This window comes from Macaca mulatta, chromosome X (assembly GCF_049350105.2).
Source record: "Macaca mulatta isolate MMU2019108-1 chromosome X, T2T-MMU8v2.0, whole genome shotgun sequence".
Taxonomy (NCBI): domain Eukaryota; kingdom Metazoa; phylum Chordata; class Mammalia; order Primates; family Cercopithecidae; genus Macaca; species Macaca mulatta.
The window spans coordinates 48183618-48204413 of record NC_133426.1 but is presented as its reverse complement, the minus strand read 5'-3'; the positions used below and the strand labels follow the sequence as shown (position 1 = coordinate 48204413).

The following is a 20796-nucleotide window of genomic DNA, read 5'->3' as shown; positions in this document are numbered from 1 at the left end:
TTTCTCTTTAAATTCTTTCTAAATCAGAGTACGCATGGGCTGGTTTTGTCTTGCCATTTTTCCTATCCCCCCCACCACCCCCTGTGGTGCATTTGTTATCCAGTTTTAATAAGCAGTGTATACGAAGCAGGTCGCCATCTCAAATCCCTCCTGTCAGTTTCTAACTTTTTCATGTATGGGATTTTTCCTAGGAACTCTTTACTAACGTAAGAAATTTGGGCCGTGCACGGTGGCTCACCCTTATAATCCCAGCACTTTGGGAGGCCACAGCTGGTGGATTGCTTGAACCCGGGAGGCAGAGGTTGCAGTGAGGCACGATCACGTGGTGCACCCCAGCCTGGGCAACAGAGCGATACCCTGTCTCTTATCTCTACAATAAAAAATAATAATAAAATTAACGAGGTAGTGTGCCTGTAGTCTTAGTTACTCAGGAGGCTGAGGTAGGAGGATTGCTTGAGCCCAGGAGTACGAGGTTGCAGTGAGCCATGATCCGGCCACTGTTGCCTACCTGGGCCACAGAGCAAGATCTTGTCTAAAAAAAAAGAAGACAGAGAGAGAGAAAGAAAAAAAGAAAAATTTCAATGAGCCAGTCCCAGTGGCTCACGCCTGTAATCCCAACACTTTGAGGGGCTGAGGCAGGAGATAGTAGGGTCACTTGAGGCCAGGAGTTCCAGAACAATCTGGGCTACGTAGTGAGACCCCCACTTCTATAAAAAAAAAGTTTTTAAAAATAAATTTAAACTAAAAAAACACTTCTATATATTTTTTCTAGAAGACCAAAGAACGAGAAATATGTTTTACCTATTGATATTAATAATATTTGCAATAATAGTAGTAAAAAGAGTATGTAATTTGGGCCCACTGTGTTCTTCAGGGAGCTCATAAGTCAAGTTCTCTTAAGAAGTTTCCCATACCCCCATCCCTAGTACCTCCAACATGTCCCTGTTCCTCTCTGGGCTTTCCATCTACAGCCCTGATCTCTCTAAGATCCTCCCAAAATGACAGCGAGCTCTATTAAGGCAGGGACAGGGCAATGGCCCTTGAGCCCAGCACAAAGCCCTTTATGTGCATCTTCCCATTAATTTTCACAACCTTCTCTTGAGTTAAATACTATTATCATCCCCAGTGTGCAGATGTTGAGACTGAGGCTCAGAGAATTAAGCAGTCTGCTCAAGGTCACATAGTGAGTGGGTGACAGAGCTGGGATTCACCCCCAAGGTGAATTGAGTCCAAAGTCTGTGCTTTGGATGTATGTATTTTTAATGTATACATTAAAATGTATACAATTTTAAATGTATGTATTTATTTTTCATTAAAACAATTTTTTTAAGAGATTGGGTCTTGCTGTGTTGCCCCCGCTGATCTGGAAGTAACTCCTGGCCTCAAGCAATCCTCCTGCCTTGGCTTCCCAAAACACTGGGATTACAGGTGTGAATCACCCCACGCCCAGCCTCAAAGTCTGGGCTTTTAATTACTCTTCTATATTGCCTCGACTATTTGTTGAATGAATGAATGTACCTTACAACTGCAAAGGTTCTTTAACATAATTTACATCACTCCTTACAATCACCCCAAATTCCCTCTGGCTGCTGTAACAAGTTACCACAAACTTTGTAGCATAAACAACATAAATTTATTCTCTCACAAGTCTGGAGGCCAGAAATCTGAAATCAGTTTCACTGAGTTGAAATCAAGTTGGTGTCAGCAGGGCTGTACTCTTCTAGAGGCTCTAGGAGAGAATCTGTTCCTTGCCTCTTCCAGCTTCCGGTGATTGCCAGCATTTCTTGGCTTGTGGCTTGATATGGTTTGGCTCTGTGTCTCCACCCAAATCTCATCTCGAATTGCAATCCCCACGGATTAAAAATCCCCATGGGAGCGGTTTTCCCCATGCTGTTCTTGTGACAGTGAGTTCTCAGGAGATCTGATGGTTTTATAAGCATCTGGCATTTCCCCTGCTTGCACTTCTGTCTCCAGCCACCATGTGAAGAAAGTCTTTGCTTCCTCTTCACCTTTGGCCATGATTGTTTCCTGAGGCCAAAGAAAGAAGGAAAAATTTCAATGAGGCCATGCAGAACTGTGAGTCAACTAAATCTCTTTCCTTTATAAATTGCCCAGTCTCGGGCCGTTCTTTATAGCAGTGTGAGAACAGACTAATACATGGCTGCATCACTCTAATCTCTATTTCCATGGTCATTGCCTTCATTTGTTTTCTGTTACTATAATGGAATACCACAAACTGGATAATTTATAAAGGAGAGACGTTTATTTGGTGTACAGTTCTAGAGGCTAGGAGTCCAAGAGCATGGCGCTGGCATCTGGTGAGGGTTGTGCCACGGTGGAAGGATGAAAGGTAAAAGCAAGTGCAGGAGACAGACAGAGAAAATGTGGCTAAACTCCCTTTTATAACAAACCCAGTCTCATGATAACTAATCCACTCTTATGACAATGGCATTAATCACTTCCCGACAGCCCACCTCTTAATATTGTTACAATGGCAATTACATTTCAGCACAAGTTTTGGTGGGGACATTCAAACCATGGCAGTCATACTGCCTTCTTCTCTTCTGTCTGTGTCAGATCTCCCTGCCTCAATCTGATAAGGACACTCATTATTACATTTAGGGCCCACCCAGATAATCCAGGAGAATCTCCCCCATCTCAGGATCTTTAGCATAATTACTTTTTTTTTTTTTTTTGAGATGGAGTCTCACTCTGTCACCCAGGCTGGAGTGCAGTGGTGTGATCTCGGCTCACTGCAACCTCTGCCTCCCGAGTTCAAGCAATTCTCTGCCTCAGCCTTCTGAGTAGCTGGGATTACAGATGCCCACCACCATGCCCAGCTAATTTTTGTAGTTTTAGTGGAGATGGGGTTTCACCATCTCGGCCAGGCTGGTCTTGAACTCCTGACCTCGTGACCCACCCACCTCGCCCTCCCAAAGTGCTGGGATTACAGGTGTGAGCCACCACACCTGACCAACATAATCACTTTTTTTGTTGTAAGTTAACACTCACGGGTTCCAGGGGTTACCATGTGGCTATCTTTTGGAGGGACATTGTTCAGTCTACCACAGTTTGCCCTCTGGCCCCCGAGGATTCACATCTCTCCCACATGCAAAATACATGCACCCCATCCCCAAATCCTCAAATGTCTCAAACCATGCAACATTCGCAGAAGTCCAACATCTTATCCAAATAAGATCAGCTCAGAAGTACCAAGTCTCCTCATCTAAAACAGATATGGATGAGACTCTGGTTATGAAACATCCTGGGGCAAAATTCTCCTGCTGTGAATTCGTGACACTAGAAAACAAGTTATCTGTTCCAAAAATACAGTGGTGGGACAGGTGTAGGATAATAGTTACAGATGTTTCCATTTCAAATGGGAGAAAATGGAAGAAAGGAAGGAGTCGCTGCTTCCAACCATTTTGAAATCTAGCAGGACAAATTCCATTTGGCTTCTAGGATTCAGAAAAATCCTCTGTAGCTTGAAGCTCTCTCCTCTGGTCCCATAGCCCTCCTCTCAGAATGTATGTCATAGTGATTCACACCTTTAGACCAGCAGGTCCTTTGTGGATCTTTCCCAGGTAATATCATTTCTATTACCAGCTATGGCTGAGCATAGTGGAAGAGCTCCTTGAGTCACGTGCCCAATCTCTTCAGCACTAGCAAACATGGCCCCATTCTTGACTTTCTCTCTAGAGCATACCTTCCTGATAGAGCATACCTTCCTGACAGTGCCTCTCCTAATTTTAGAGTCTTTTGTAATCTTGATAGGCTTAGAATTTTCCTGGACTCTTTTTGCTTAAGAGTCCTTTCCTCAGTTTATGCCTTTCCTCTAACATTTTACTGGTACCTAGATTGGAGTCCAATATAAAAATGAAAAATTATGGGACTAAGACTGGGGGTGAGAAAATGATAGAGTCTCTAGACAAGTTGTTGAGGGTTTATGAGGGATGAGCTTTGAGAAGGCAGTCTTATATATGATCAGATTGGTTAGTATTGAAAATAAATTTTTTATCAGTTTTTCTAAAAATCGAACATTAGTGTCAAGGGTACACTGGAGCAGGACGAGTCTCCTCCTCTAGGTTTGAATTAGGTTTTCTTAACGTGTTGATCTGTTTTTCTTTATCTTTTAAATAATCAGTGTAAGAAAACGGGGAATTTGTTTTAAGATAGTGTCTTAACTGCATTTATTAGGTTTTTTTTTTTGTTTCTGAGACAAAAGCAAAACAAAACAAAAACAAAACATGTTACAACCTATTCTCTCTGAAGCATAGTACCTGAAGGCTTTCTCTGCAAATAAGAATTTATAAAAAACTAAGAACAACTCACTTCACATAATCAACCTTCACAATGGTTAAAGCAGAGTCCTGCTTAGCATTGCACAAAAATTCTCCTTTGTGATCCGTTCATTTTACTGCTATTGACTTTATTGCTTACGCTTTCAGAGAGAGTCACCCTCCTTTGACCAAACTTGAGTGAGGCTCCTCTGAGTCCTGTTTCTGACTAGGTCCCAACCTCAGACTCTGTCCTTCATCCAGAGACTCTGCCCATTTAGCCGGTTTCAGCAAAAATCCTGTCAAGTCAGTTTAGCCAGAATCCCCCTGCACCTGAGATTTCCTCCAAGTAATTTCTCATCTTCTGACCCCCTGCTCCTACTCCCTGACTACAAATCCCCACTTGTCCTTGGTGGAGTTGAAGTCGATCCTAATATCACGATCCCACCGCAAGAGCCCATTGCAGTGATCCCTGTACCTATCACAGTAGTCCCCCCTCTGAGTAAAATCGTCCTTAGGATCTTTTTTATATTTTGTGAGACAAAGTCTCACTCTGTCACTCGGGCTGGAGTGCAGTGACCCAATCCTAGCTCACTGCAGCCTCAAACTCCAGGGTCCAAGCAATCTTCCCGCTCCAGCCTCCCGACTAGCTGGGGCTACAGGTACGCACCACCAAAACCAGCTATTTTTTTTTTTTTTAATTCTCTACAGACCCAGGAACTTGATATGCCCGCCTAATTTTTGTATTTTTTGTACAGACTGGGTTTCGCCGTGTTGCCCAGGTTGGTCTTGAATTCCTGGGCTCAGCCAATCCTCTTGCCTCGGGCTCCCAAAGTGCTGGGATTACAGGCATGAGTCACTGCAGCTGGCCCTTCCTTACAGTCTTTAATAAGTGCAATAAATACTTGTTTGCTTTAACATTTCCCTATGTCTTCAGTCTCCTAAAGTGTTATATGCTTGACATTGCCGTATTCCAGCAAATATTAAAATTCCTTTCTTTCGCTGGGCACAGTGGCTTGACCCTATAATCCCAGCACATTGGGAGGCCAAGGCGGGCAGATCACCTCAGGTCAGGAGTTCGAGATCAGCCTCTCCAACATGGCGAAACCCCATCTCTACTAAAAGTACAAAAATTAGCCGGGCGTGGTGCTGTGCACCCATAGTCCCAGCTACTCAGGAGGCTGTGGAGGAGAATCGCTTGAAACTGGGAGGTAGAGGTTGCAGTGAGCCGAGATCATGCCACTGCAAGTCAGCCTGGGTGGCAAAGTGAGACTCTGTCTAAAAAAAAATAAAAATTCCTTTCGTTCAACACTTTGGAGTTATTACACCATTATATCCTTGCCTCCAGTGTGGTGTTTGAGAGATAGGATGAAGGTTTAAATATTTTTCCTTGTAAGTAACCTGCTATTTCTCTGATCATTTTAAAAATATTTTTTCTTTGTCTTCCACAATTTTTCGTTTCACTGTTCCTGTGTGTGTGTGTATCTGTGTGTGTGTGTATGATGATCCCTTTAAATCTTAAGACATTTGTCTAAATCTGAGAAATTCTCATCCATTACTTATTAAAGTACACTCTCCTTTTTAATGACTATATTCTCTTCTTATAAGGCTACTATTAGATGTGTTTCAACATTTATTCTTCTATCCTCCCTATTAATTAACTTTTCTTTCATTTACTTCATCTCTATCCATTACCATTACTTTTATGAATTCTTCAGACTCACTTCCTCAGCTCAGTAATTGCCTTTTCAACTATATCCGTTTTAATATCGAATCTATTCCACTGAATTATTTATTTGAGCAGTTAATGTTTTCATATCAAATCTATCCAATAGGTTTTCTTTCTATTTATTTATTTGAGACAGAGTCTTGCTGTTTCGCCCAGGCTGGAGTGCAGTGACTCGATCTTGGCTCACTGCACCTCTGCCTCCTGAGTCCAAGCAATTCTCCTGCCTTGGCCCTTTGAGTAGCTGGGACCACAGGCGTGTGACAGTAGGCCAGGCTAATTTTTGTATTTTTAATAGAGACGGGGTTTCACCATGTTGGCCAGGCTGGTCTCGAACTCCTGATCTCAGACGAGCCGCCTGCCTCAGCCTCTCAAAGTGCTGGGATTACAGGCGTGAGCCACCATGCCCAGCCTTTTGTTGTTGTTGTTGTTAAGACGGTTTCACTATTGCCCAGGCTGAAGTGCAATGGTGTGATCTCACCTCACTGCAACCTCCGCCTCCCAGGTTCAAGTGATTCTCCTGCCCCAGCCTCCTGAGTAGCTGGGGTTACAGGCGTGCACCTCCATGCCCAGCTAATTTTGTATTTTTAGTAGAGATGGGATTTCGACATGTTGACCAGGCTGGTCTCAAACTGCTGACCTCAGGGGATCCTCCCGCCTCAGCCTTCCAAAGTACTGGGATTACAGGCATGAGCCATTGCGCCTGGCCTATCTGACAGTTTTTCTATATAACTCTTTGTGCCTGGGAAGATGTGTCAGCCCAGACACTCCACGTGAGTTTCAGGGTTTCTGGATTGATAGGTCGTAGGATACGGAGCCTCTAGAGCTGAACTGAGCCAATTCTTCTCTCCAGTCCCTAGACTATGAGCCCCCAGGGACGCTTACAGGATTTCTGCCTTACAGTGTGGAGGGAGTCTATGGGTGAGTGATATTGGTTGTAATTGCGTAGCTCAGAGGGCAGAGGGAGAGGTAGGAAAGGAATGCTCAGTTACTGGCCAGCTTTGATGAGTCTGCACTTTTTCTAGGAGCTTTCCAAGTCCCCTGTTCCTTCATGTTATCACGCCACTTTGGGCTAGCACTGGGCCAGCCCTGCCAAGTGTCTGCTCTATATGTTCACAGAACAGGTAATAAGCCTTCCAGAAAACAAGGAGAAAAAAGAATGCAACTTAGAAAGCTCCACCTGGGCTGATCCTCCATCTGTGGCCTCTGACCTTTTCCCACTTGAAGACATGCCATCCCCCAGTGGGGCCAAACCATCAAGGGTTTTCTTACTGGGAACTGCTCTGAACTCCTCAATAGCTGGGATTTCAGGCGCCCACCACCAACCCCTAGTAAAGACGGGGTTTCACCCTGTTGGCCATGCAGGTCTCAAACTCCCGACCTCAGGTGATCTGCCTGCCTCAGCGTCCCAAAATGCTAGGATTACAGGCCTGAGCCATGGTGCCAGGCCCAGTCCTTCTATTCTCTGTCTCTACCTCTGGAACTTTTTTATTTTCGAGATGGAGTCTTACTCTGTTGCCCAGGTTGGAGTGCAGTGGCATGATCTCGGCTCACTGCAACCTCTGCCTCCCAGGTCCAAGTGATCCTCCTGCCTCAGTGCTGCTAATAGCTAGGATTACAGGCATGTGCCACCATGCCCAGCTAATTTTTGTATTTTTGGTAGAGATGTAGTTTCACCATGTTGGCCAGGCTGGTCTCAAATTTGTGACCTGAGGTGATCTGCCCACCTCAGCCTCCCAAAGGGCTGGGATTATAGGCATGAGTCACTGCGCCTGGCCTATCTCTGGAACTTCTATTGGATGAATGTTGAAACTTCTGGGATCTATTCTCCATTTCCTTTATTATTTTCCTTTCATACTTCCTATTTTGTAATCCTTTTCTGCTATACGGTGAAGTAGTGCCATGCCTGAACACATTTTTTCATTGGGTTGTTCCGGTTTCTCTTGTTGATATGCAAAAGCTTTGTTTTATATTAGAGATGGTTACTGTTGATTTATTGTGGATGCTTCACCAATTTCCCCAAAATTTGCCTTTTTAAACAGTTGTTTATGGTGTCTTCTGAATTAGACGATACTTTAATTTTTACATCTTTATGTCAGATTCATTGTTTATAGCGTTGGTGTAATGTCAGGAAGTGCCTATGCCAACTCAAGATGTCTTACACTGTAATATTTTACCACATTTTCATCTAGTTCTTTATGATTTCATGTTTTCACATTTACGTCACTGAATTTTTAGAATTTATTATTTTATGTGGTTCAAAGTAAGGATTTAATCTTCGTTTTTTCAAATGGATAGACACTTGTCAAGCAATCATTTATTATACAACCCATCATCTTTTGCCCCATTTGGAAATGCATGCTGAAGTTTGCATATAGATTAGTCTGTTTCTTAACTTTCTCTTTTGTTTCACTAATAAATGTTTCCATGTGTTTTCATTTTTGATTGCTGCTGTAACAAATTTTCAATAGCTTAGACAATGCTGGGCCCGGTGGCTCATGCCTGTAATCCCAGCACTTTGGAGGGCTGAGACGGGCAGATTGCTTGAGGTCAGGAGTTCAAGGACAGCCTGGCCAACATGGCAAAACCCCCTCTCTACTAAAAATACAAAAATTAGCCAGGTTTGGTGGCACACGCCTGTAATCCCAGCTACTAGGGAGGCCGAGAGAGGAGAATCACTTGAACCCAGGAGGCGGAGGTTGCAGTGAGCCGAGATCACCCTACTGCACTCCAGCTTCGGCAACACAAGTCAGACTGCATCTCAAATATATATATATATATGTTTGTATGTGTGTGTGTGTGTGTGTGTATATATATATATAGCTAAGACAATTTTTGAAAAGGAAGAATAAGGTGGGAGGAATGGCTCTACCATATTTCAATATTTCTTATATAGCTACAGGAATCAAGACTGTATAGTATTGGGAGAAGAATAGACACTCAGATCACTGTAACAAAATAGAGAACCTATGAATATCCCCACACTGATTTTTTACAAAGAGACAAAAAGAAGGAAAGATCATCTGCTGAACAAATGGTCCTGGAGCAGTTGCAGAGCCATAGGCTGAAAAAAAAAAAAAAAAAAAAAAAAAAAACAAGACCTAATCTTCATGTTTTTATACAAAAAAAACCTGAAGTGGGTCATAAATTTAAATCTAAAATATAAAACTAAAAAAAAAAAAAACTTTTACAAGAAAGCATAGGACAAACGTCTGAGGTCTAGGGCATAGTGAACGATACAAAAAGCATAATCCATAAGGAAAACAAATAAATTAGATTTCACTCAATTTAAAACTTGTGCTCTGCAAGAAACCCTGTTAAAAGGATGAAAAAACAGGGTCTTGACTAGGAGAAAATATTTGCAAACCACATATCCAAGACAGGACTCACATTCAGAATATATAATGGATATGTATAATACTCTCAAAACTCAATGGTAGGCTGAGTGTTGTAATCCCAGCGCACTGAAAGGTCAAGGTGGATGGAGGGCAGATCCCTTGAGGCCTGGAGTTCGAGACCAGTCTGGGCAACATGGGAAACCCATCTCTACTAAAAATACAAAAATTAGACCGACATGATGATGCATGCCTGTAATCTACCACCACACTCCAGCCTAGGAGACAGAGTGAGACTCTGTCTCAACAACAACAGCAACAATGAACTATTGATACACAAATATTAATATCTTGGGTGAATCTCCAGGTATTTGTGCTGAGTGAAATAAGCCCTTAAAATGTCATATACTATATATTTCATTTGTACAGCATTGTAGAAAAGACAAAATTGTGGAAATGAAAAACAGGTTAGTGGTTGCCAGGGGGTAGGGATGGTGGATGGGAGGAGAGTGAGTATTACTAAAAATGAGTAGCACAAGAGATAGCATTGTGGTGATGGAAATGTTCTGTACCTTTTATTTTCTCCCCCAAGAGGGATTCTCCCTCTGTCACCTAGGCTGGAATGCAGTGGCATGATCTCGGCTCATTGCGACATCTGCCTTTCGGGTTCCAGTGATTCACCTGTCTCAGCCTCCCATGTAGCTAGGACTACAGGCACCCACCAACTCACCTAGCTAATTTTTGTATTTTTAGTAGAGATGGGGTTTCTCCATGTTGGCCAGGCTGGTCTCAAACTCCTGACCTCAAGTGATCCACCCACCTCGCCCTCCCAAAATGCTGGGATTACAAGCATGAACCACTGTAACCGGCCATGTTCTGCACATCAAAACACTTTCACTGAATGTAGATGCCATTACATTCTATTATGTTACAAAGCAAAAGGGAGCTTCACAAACATTGTTCTATTATGTATCAACTGAAAAAAAAAAACATATATTCCAGAAAAAGGTTTTGAAGACACAAGGGAGTGGAATGTGCCTGCATTAAGAGCAGAGCTTTTACAGGACCACCTGTCTGCAGCCAGCTCCCAAGCACCACTGAAAACAGCTGCTACACTTAGAACGACAAGATAGTCTTGTTAATGATTTCTCTGGACTCTCGAATGTCATCCTCCTTGACTACTAGCAGAGGCGAAACCTCATGATGTCATCATGGATTGGCTTGGCCAGAAGTCCACAATCTCGAAGTCGTAGACATACCTTCCAAGCATCACAACCTTTGTTGTCTTGAATAACAATTGCATTTAAAATTCTTTTCCTCCTGGGCACAGTAGCTCATGCCTGTAATCCCAACATTTTGGTAGGCTGAGGCAGGTGCATTACCTGAGGTCAGGAGTTCAAGACCAGCTTGGCCAACATGGCGAAACCCCGTCTCTACTAAAAATACAAAAATTAGCTGGGCATAGGGGCATATGCCTGTAATCCCAGCTACTCAGGAGGCTGAGGCAGGAGAATCGCTTGAACCCAGGAGGCAGAGGCTGCAGTGAGCCAAGATCGCACCATTGCACTCCAGCCTGGGTAACCAGAGTGAACCTCTGACTCAAAAAAATAACTAAATGAATAAATAAAGCAATCATTTTCCTCTTACGGCAGTTACAGCATCAGAAGGTAGCTTCATGGGTTCATTTCTCAAGATAATATCCATTTTTTTCTGCATTTTCAGCACGGTTTTCTTCTTCTAAAACCTCAAGGGCTGCAATGGCCACTCAGCAGCCTAGTGTATTGCCACCATATGTGTAACCATGTTCCCCTGGTTTAATGGTCAGTATTATGCCATTGTCCCACAGCACCGCAGTCACAGAGTATCAACCCCTAGAAAGGGCCTTTCCAAGGAAGACTATATCAGGTCTGACATTTTCATGATCAATAGCCAGCCATCTACCATTTTTGGCCAGTCCTATCTGTATTTCATCAGCAATGAACAGTACCAAGCTGGGAACATGAGATGGGACGAGGGTAAGTAAAAATACCACAAAGCTTATTGTTCTTATAGAGTTTCAACTGGTCTTTCTTTCTTCTTTCTTTCTTTCCTTCTTTCTTTCCTTTTTTCTTTCTCTCTCTCCCTTCTTTCTTTCTTTCTTTCTTTCTTTCTTTCTTTCTTTCTTTCTTTCTTTCTTTCTTTCTTTCTTTCTTCCATTTATTTATTTATTTGACAATCTTGCTCTGTCGCCCAAGCTGGAGTGCAGTGGTATGATGTCAGCTCTATGCAACCTCTGCTTCCCGGGTTCAAATCATTGAGTGAGCCCAGGAGGTCAAGACCAGCCTGGGAAATATAGCAAAAGGCAAGGTGGTGCATGCCTGTAGTCCCAAAGCCAAGGCGGGAGTATTGCTTGAGCCCAGGAGGTCAAGACCAACTTGTCAACATAGCAAAACTATCTCTACTAAAAAACAAAAATAAAAATATTAGTGGGGGCGGAGTGGTGCATACCCGTACTCCTGAGATCAAGGTGGGAGGATTGGCCAATGTGCTGGGATTACAGGCATGAACCACCACTCCTGGCGGATTGTTACATCTTGAAATGCCCCACATTCTAAGTGTTGGTGGGCTCTTTTAGTCTCAGAAATTCTAGCTCTCTTCATTCTAATAATTTACAAATCACCCAGTAATAGCCTCTAAATCCATTCATAGTAGTCATGCTCAATTCTCTTCAACAGAACAGAACCCCCCATCCGTCTGCCTGATCAGATCCATCACCAGAGAGACCATGTTATCTCTGGGACTCACTTCCCTTCCTTTATTTATTGAGTGGCAGGGTCAGAACGCCCCCACTCAATACAATTGCACAGTCACATCCCTGCCTCCACAACAAGGGTCTGCACAGCTTTCAGGGTAAGCCTAGCTCTAGGGAAACTACTAACAAGAGTAGCCAACCTCCTCCTAAAGGCTCAAGGCTGCTTCGCCCATAGGAAACCTGTTATCCCCAATCAATACTTCTCCCAGAGACCCCTGGTTCCCTGTTTTCATCTGACTTCTCCCCTTACTCACAGACAGATAAGCCCCGGATGGAGAAATGCAGCACCTGATTCCAGGTGACTGAGTGTGACCGGCCTTTACAGATTTCTCCCTACACAGGACCAAAGGTCCTGCAGCTGGAAAGACTCAGGCAGTTTCTCTTGCAGGTCAGACTGGTCCCGGTGGCATGAACAGAGATGAAGACTGTGCAAAGAGAGCTAGGGATGATGCTCAAACACCAGAGAAGATACAAAAGGTGACCTGGAGGGGGCAGAGTAGTGACCCAGGGGACAGTGTGGGGTGACCAGGTTTCTGAGGAGGGGTGAACAGAGATACTGGAGACAAGGAGCAGGGTCTCAGGGAGATCTGGAGCCTTTGGAGCCCCCTACCCTCACTCTGTCATCACCTAGCATCCTGGAGACAAGTCTGTGATCTTGCACTTCATTTCCAGAATGGACTCTCAGTCCATTCTGGAAGGTGGGAAGAGAGCCAGCCAGCAGTATTAAAGCCCTACTGTGTGGCAGGAAAGAAGCTAGGGTGGGTCCCCGATGTTGTCTCAGTTAGCCATGGCATCAACCAGGACGGATTATCATCTCCACTTCCCAGATCCAGCACACAGGAAGCGGCTCCAGCTGAATGGCAGACATGCCTAGCTGAGTCACTGCCAGAATTCCTTTTTTTTTTTTTTCTAGGCCTTTGATGATATTGCCAAATACTTCCCTAAGAAAGAGTGGGAAAAGATGAAAACCTCAGAGAAAATCATCTATGTGTATATGAAGAGAAAGTATGAGGCCATGACTAAACTAGGTAACAGAAAGTTCTAGGTACGACAAGTCTGGGGACACATGAGCATCCCTTTTTCTGCTTTGGCTACTTCTTAGGCTGCAGAAAGTACCCCACATTTTCCTTTGTTCAGGGAAAAGTCACAAGGCAGCTTCTGGGTGTTCTGCTCTTCTGTATCCTGTCAGGGCTGAGGGCAGGGGCTGGCCAGAGTGGAGCTCGTACCTAGATCCTGCATGTTTCTCTCCCATAGACGTCTGTTCTGATGAGCCCAACCGTCTCTGTGGCATCCCGGCACCCCCCACTGCTCCCCACCCCCACCGTCCTTCTCTCGGTTTGTCTCTCTCTTTTTTTTTTTTTTTTTTTTGAGTCAGAGTCTCAGTCTGTCACCTAGCCTAGAGTGCAGTAGTGCAATCATAGCTCACTGCAGCCTTGAATTCCTGGCCTCAAGTAATCCTCCCACCTCAGCCTCCCAAAGTGCTGGTACTATAGACGTGAGCCACCATTCCAGGCCTAAGCTTCTCTCTTAAGCAGTAAACACTTTGCTTCTTTCTACATTTCAAGGTCACCCTCCCACCTTTCATGCGTAATAAACGGGCCACAGACTTCCAGGGGAATGATTCTGATAATGACTGTAACCATGGGAATCAGGGTGAGTAGATGGGAAGGGGCTGGAAAGGCTCTCCTCAAGCCCAGCAGCTTTTCAGCTCAGCTACCTGGGAAAGATCCTCAGGCGTTTGTTCCCTTATACACATCAGGGCTGAGTGAAAAAAAAAAATGCATACAGAAAGTTAACTACAGAGGCTATTCATATAAAATTTTAAAACATGCAAAATAAGAATATATATTTTTTGGAAAATAAGTAAATGGTAAATGTATAGAAACATGAATGTGAATAAAAAGTCATCAAGTTAAGGTGACTGGCTGTAAGTGGAGGAGGGAGGGCAGCGATTGGTGAGTGCTGCACAGATAGCTACAGCCGTGACTTCTTGATAGTGTGTTTTGTTTGTTTTTGTTTTCGAGATGGAGTTTAGCTCTTGTCGCCCAGGTTGGAGTGCAATAAGGCAATCTCAGCTCACTCCAACTTTCACCTGCTGGGTTCAAGTGATTCTCCTGCCTCAGCCTCCCAAGTAGCTGGAGTTATAGTTATGCGCCCCCACACCCAGCTGATTTTTAAATTTTTGATAGAGATGGGGTTTCACCATGTTGGCCAGGCTGGTCTCAAACTTCCTGACCTCAGGTGATCCACCTGCCTCAGCCTCTTAAAGTGCTGGGATTACAAGTGTGAGCTACCACACCCGGCCTGTTTGTAGTATTTCTAATATTCTGAATAAATAAATCAGACCTAACATAGCTGTGTAGTAATGTTGAGACCCGACTGAACTCAATATTATTCCCTATACTTTTCTGTGTGTTTGAAATATTTCTTTTTTAAAGGATGTATTGTTCTTCTAAGCACTGTTAATGAATCAAAGGATAGTTAAGAAAGTGTTACAAGTGAAAAAAAAAAAAAAAAGAAAGAAACTATTAAAACTATAGATCCGCCAAAAACTTCCAGAGTTTGTCTCATTAACAGCATGTAGGTATTGGATAAGTATCTTAGGAGTGAGAGTGATGACCCATTAGGTAATAAAGATCGCTGTTTTTCTGTATGTTGTCAAAACCAAATAGTCTTCTCATTCCCAACCAACCCCGATTCTCCGTGATGAGCTTGGAAGAGAGTTTGAAAGAGTGATCCCTCATCCAACACACAGAGAGCTTTCCCACTTCTCAGAGAGCAGAGATAACATAGGGTGAAAAAAAGACAGGTTACTGGGTAGAGAGCTTTGTACATTTCAGGAATATAAAGAGGACGTATGTGTTTACTGGCCCTTCTGCTCTGGCAACACAATTATAAGACAAGGTCAGAATATCCAAACCGTCTCCAATAGACCTATTACTCCCCAACTAAACAGGCCAGGTTCTACAATCTCCCACCATCACTATAAGAGATCTGAAAATCCAGTGCTTGAGTATCTGCCAAGTTTTTGACATTAAAGGAGTGTCTTTATACTGAAAATATTTCAGAGCCACTGGAATAAATCATCCATGGTTCATCACACATTTAACAGCTTAATTCACATACCATAAGATTCACCCATTTCAAGTGTACAATGATTTTCAGTTATTGTACATCTTGAGTGGATAGAGTTCAGATTCCCAACCAATCAACTTAATTATTTGTGCAAAAGTAGAAGATATGTAATGATATAAGTTGAGACTGTGATGGGGTTTAACCCCCATTTGATAAACCATGAGATAGAAAAGTCTGAATTGATGCCACAGACAAATGCACCAACCATGACTAAACATAATTCAGAAGCAAATCTCAACTCCTTAACAGTGAGTGGACTCATAACCCTCCGCTGCAGAATGCCCTCATGCCACAGAAGTCTCTCTAGAGTTTGGAAATCTTTACCAACAAAGAAAAATTCTGATGTATTCTCTTTCAGTTGAACGTCCTCAGATGACTTCCGGCAGGCTCCAGGGAATCTTCCCGAAGGTGAGTATCTCTCAAATCTAAAGGACCAGAGAACCTTTGTCCCTTCATGGATGTGAACACTGGTAAGAGTGGGAGAATATAAAAAATGCCCTCATTGCCTCCTTCTCCCCATGTCTATCACAGCAACTGATGTAGCATCGACAGCTTGATAATACTAAGAGTTGTGATCCTTAATACTTACTTTTGTTTTCATAGTGATGCCAGATACTATTTTAAGCAGTTCACATGGATTAATTTATTTAATCCTTAAAAAGATCTCTATGACACTGTTTCTATTATTATCTCCAAATAATAATGAGTCACATACTTCGGTTGTCATCCATACAAAAGCCATGTGACTTGGCGCAAATCTTCTAAGTTCTCTGAGCTCCAGATTCCTGGTGCATGCAATAGAAGCAAAGAATCATAGTTCATGTTATAGATCCTAGTTGTCAGCAACATAATAATAAAATGAGGCTATCGGGGTACAGAGATGTTAAAGAATTTCCTGGGGCACTGTGGCAGTGGTAGTTTAATACAGAACTCCAAGCCATTTAAAGCTCATTCATGTTTGCATTTGTTTATGAAGTTCAGATGTTGCTCACTAGGGCTTTACCCCATAGGGCCTGCTGGTGCTTCCATTGAGACACCCACTCTCGCAACAGGAAGGATCAGCTGGCCTTTGCTCTGTAACTGGGGCCACTCACATGGCCTAAGAGTCCCTTTGACTGTTGATCCCTCCCTACTGTGAGCTCCTTGAGGGCTTGTCTGCACCTGGGGCATCTGGGAAGCCCTAGTCCCAGTCCAGGGGATCCCTCGGAGGCCCCTGAATGATTGATCCCACAAGTGCAGATTCAAGTCTGGTTTAGAGGGTAAAGGGATCTGGGAGTTGGGTTGCCAGTGTGGAGACCAAATTCAAAGAAGGATCCAGAAAGCTATTAATTGTTATTATTATTACATTTAAACAGTGTTTACAAGCTCAGAGAGTACTTTCCCTTAGCCTATTTTACATGTATTGTTCACTATTTCATAAGTGAGGGAGCTGAATAAAAAGTAGCTTAAGGACTGGACGCGGTGGCTCACGATTGTAATCCCAGCACTTTAGGAGGCCGAGGCAGACAGATCACGAGGTCAAGTGATCGAGACCATCCTGACCAACATGGTGAAACCTCGTCTCTACTAAAAATACAAAACTTAGCAGGCTGTGGTAGCACCTGCCTCTAGTCCCAGATACTCTGGAGGCTGTGGCAGGCTTAAACATGGGAGCCGGATGTTGCAGGGAGCCGAGATCATGCCACTGCACTCAAGCCTGGTGACAGAGCGAGACTCTGTCTCAAAAAAAAAAAAAAAAAAAAAAAGGTAGCGTAAGACTGTTGGTCAGTGACACATCCCAATGCAAGCAGAATTGGCATGGGTACCACCTCACTGAATTCCACATTCAGTGTTGGTGCCTCGGTAGGGTGGTATGCCATATCTGGTACTGCTTTCTTTGCTGCCTAGATTAATTTCAGGAAATCATTTCTTTCCCTCTCACTTCCCTTTATTCATCTCCCCACACCATCTTTCTCAGCAGTGTTTTGTTGCCTCTCTATGTTTTTACATTTACTCTCCCAGCAGCTTTCTAAAAGCTTATATGGGATCCCTTGTATTTTATTGAAGCTGTTCCCTGTGTAGACCTTGTGAATTCTTAGAATGCTATTTTTCTCCAAATCTTCTGTATACCAAACTCTCAATTACATGGAGATTTTTGCTGTTTGCAAAATGCCAGTCTTAAAAGAGTGTGAAGATAAGCATTCTAGCCCTGGAAACCCCATTCACTTAGGCTATTCATTTCCCTTCTAATCTCCCAGGTTTTTCCTAATTTAGGCAAGTGTGACTCTCCCAGCATTGTTGAGAACATTGATTAAGGTAATGCATGTGAAGACACTTTGTAAGCTCTAAAGCACTATAGAAATGTCACTGATACTGTTTATCTGTGACCTTCACATTATAAAGATCATGCCCAAGAAGCCAGCAGAGGAAGGAAATTATTGGAAGGGAGTGCCAGAAGCATCTGGCCCACAAAACCATGGGAAACAGCTGTGCCCCCCGGGAAAACCAAATACCTCTGAGAAGATTAACAAGAGATCTGGTAAGAGGAAACAATTTCGGGAACAACCCCTCTGGCTTCCCTGGCTATGTTCAGGTGTGGGGACTGGGTGTGTGGCATGGATCCCAGACAAGCCTGGGTCCAGGCTGGGCTGAGGAGCTCACCCAGCTCCAGATGAGACGTTAGACATGACTTCCAGAGACACAGACTGGAGTTGTCATCCATATAAAAAAACCACGTGACTTGGGGCAAGTCTTCCAAATTTTCTCAATTCCAGACTCCTAGTCCATAAGATGGAAATAAAGAGTCAGAGTTCATAAATTGTTTGGAGGCGTTAAATTAAATCTAGAAGGCCAGATGACATGAAAGGTGCTCAAGCAATTCTATCTGTGATAACCTGGGATCATATCTTACTCAGCTCAATGCCTGATACGCAGTACATGTGTACTTCAGAGATATTGCAGGTTCAGTTTCAGATCACTGCGATAAAGAGAGTCACACACACATATTTTTTTATTTCGTAGTGCATAAAATCACGTTTTCACTATACTGTAGTCTACTAAGTGTGCCGTAGCATTATGTCTAAAAATGTACATACCTTAATTTTAAAACAATTCATTGTTAAAAATGCTAACAATCTTCTGAGCCTTCAGTGAGCCACACTCTTTTTGCTGGTGGAGGGAGGGTCTTGCCTCGGTGTTGATGGCTGCTGGCTGATCAAGGTGGTGGTTGCTGAAGGGTGGAGTGGCTGTGGCAGTTTCTTAAAAGAAGACGACAATGAAATTTGCCACATCAATTAGCTCTCCCTTTCATGAAAGATTTCTCTGTAGTATGTGATGCTATTGGACAGCATTTTACCCACAGTAGAACTTCTTCAAAGTTGGAGTCAATCCTCTCTAGCTATGAAAGTCCTAGATGGCATCTCATCCAATAGAAGGCTAGTTTATTTGTATTGAAAATCTGCTGCTTAGTGTAGCCACCTCCATCAGTGATCTTAGCTAGATCTTCTGGATATCTTGCTTCAGCTTCCGCATCAGGGTTTGCTGCTTCACCTTGCACTTTTATGTTATGGAGACGGCTTCTTTCCTTAAACCTCATGAACCAACCTCTGCTAGCTTCACACCTTTCTTCTGCAGCTTCTTCACCTCTCTCAGCTTTCACGGACTTGAAGAGCATTCTGGTCTTGCTCTGGATTAGACTTTGGCTTAAGGGAATGTTGTGGCTGGTTTCATCTTGTGTCCAGACCACACACACTTTCTCTATGTGAGCAGTAAGGCAGTTTTGCTTTCCTCTTCTTGTGTTCACTGGAGTATTAGTATTATTATTTTCTTCAAGAACTTTTCCTTTGCATTCACGGCTTGGCTGTTTGGTGCAAGAGGCGGAGCTTTCAGCCTGTCTTGGCTTTCCGCATGCCTTTCTCACTCAGCTTAGCCATTTCTAGCTTCTGATTTAAAGTGAGAGACATGCGACTCTTCCTTTCATTTGAACACTTAGTGGCCATTGTAGGGTTGTTCACTGTCCTAATTTCAGTATTGCTGTGTCTCAGGAAATAGGGAGGCCCAAGAACAGGAAGAGAGGCAGGGAAGAGCTCATCCGTGGAGCAGTCAGAACACACATAACATTCATCTATTAAGTTTGTCATCGTCTATGGGTGCAGTTCTTGTTACCCCCAAAACGATTTCACACAACAGGGTGATTATAGTCAATAATAACTTAATTGTACATTTACAAAAAAACTAAAAGAGTGTAATTGGATTGTTTGTAACACAAGGATAAATGGTTGAGGGCATGGAGACCCTATTTGCCATGATGTGATTATTACGCATGGCATGCCTGTGTCAAAGCATCTCACGTACCCCATAAGAATATACACCTACTGTGGAACCACAAAATAAAAAACAAAAATTACTTTAAAACACTAAAGAACAACAAAACAAGTGCAGTCATAATATCAAAGCTCACTGATAACAGATCACCATAACAGATATAATAATAATGGAAAAGTGTAAAATTGATGAGAATTTCCAAAAAAAAAAATTGCAGCATATGCGAAGCACTATGAAAATGCGGTGCCATAAAACAAGGTATGACTGCATGCCCTTAAATACGTGCTGAATGAAAGGAAGAATGGGTGAATGTTCCCGTAAGTGAAGATGTTGGGAATCTAAACCTGACAACGGAAGGAGGCAGAAACTAAAATTTTCATTGGCATTTGGCCTGTATTGGTGTGGGTCTAAGCTGTCAGCCTCTGTAAGCCAGCGAATGTGAAAAACTGGATGAAGAAGGCCCATGGGCACTTGGGACTGGGGAGGCATCTCCTTTTTTGGAGAAAACAGAGCCTAACACTCTCCAGCCTACCCAACCCTCATCTTCCAACTCTTCTCCATCATAGGACCCAAAAGGGGGAAACATGCCTGGACCCACAGACTGCGTGAGAGAAAGCAGCTGGTGATTTATGAAGAGATCAGCGACCCTGAGGAAGATGAAGAGTAACTCCATAAGTGAACCTTCGGCTCATCCCCCACATCCCTGCAGATGTGCTATTCTGTTATGGTACTGGTATCCCATCTTGTCACTTGTTCACCAAATCATTCCCTTCTCATAATTTTCTAGGGTACAGCATTGAGGCTGAGTGAAGAGATTTCTCATGCTCTTTCTTTTTCTTTTGTTTTGAGAGGGAGTCTTGCTCTGTTGCCTAGGCTGGAGTGTAGTGGCATGATCTGGGCTCACTGCAACCTCCAGCTCCCGGGTTCAAATGATTCTCCTGCCTCAGTCTCCTGAGTAACTGGGATTACAGGTGTGCACCACCACACCAGGCTAATTTTTAGATTTTTAGTAGAGACGGGGTTTCACCATGTTAGTCAGGCTGCTCTTGAACTACTGAGCTTGTGAGCCACCCACCTCTGCCTCCCAAAGTGCTGGGTTTACAGGCATGAGTCACCATGCCCGGGTGATTTCCCATGCTCTTTCTACTCCCTGCACTGTATATCCAGAGATGCTCCCTACCCAGGATGCTGTGGGCTCCCAAACTCCAGGTCAGCCCTGATATGTGGGCC

The 20796-nt window shown here is 43.4% G+C and overlaps 1 protein-coding gene and 1 pseudogene across 4 annotated transcripts; one reads left to right on the top strand and one right to left on the bottom strand.

The window, feature by feature from the left end:
* Positions 1-10454: 10454 nt before the first annotated feature.
* On the bottom strand, positions 10455-12104 carry LOC100430536 (ornithine aminotransferase, mitochondrial-like; annotated as a pseudogene).
* A 433-nt stretch (positions 12105-12537) lies between these two features.
* On the top strand, positions 12538-20233 carry LOC100424446 (protein SSX3-like). Of its 4 annotated transcripts, none has more exons than XM_015127350.3 (7): positions 12538-12606; positions 13043-13158; positions 13688-13782; positions 15623-15672; positions 17647-17782; positions 19287-19391; positions 20133-20233. In XM_015127350.3, the coding sequence occupies exons 1-7, from the start codon at positions 12538-12540 to the stop codon at positions 20231-20233; spliced, it is 672 nt and encodes a 223-aa protein (XP_014982836.3). The 4 variants fall into 4 exon arrangements, with proteins under 4 accessions (XP_014982836.3, XP_002806265.3, XP_002806264.3 ...); XM_002806219.4 differs by having other exon boundaries at positions 19287-19432; positions 20133-20192; XM_002806218.3 differs by lacking the exon at positions 19287-19391.
* Positions 20234-20796: the final 563 nt, after the last annotated feature.

Bases quoted from the DNA above. Each gene is read 5' to 3' on its own strand.
- LOC100424446 (XM_015127350.3), top strand. From the start codon at position 12,538: ATGAACAGAGATGAAGACTGTGCAAAGAGAGCTAGGGATGATGCTCAA. The intron at 12,607-13,042 runs GTGACCTGGAGG...TTTTTTTTCTAG, and splicing joins CACCAGAGAAGATACAAAAG to GCCTTTGATGATATTGCCAA. The intron at 13,159-13,687 runs TAACAGAAAGTT...CTTCTTTCTACA, and splicing joins GAGGCCATGACTAAACTAGG to TTTCAAGGTCACCCTCCCAC.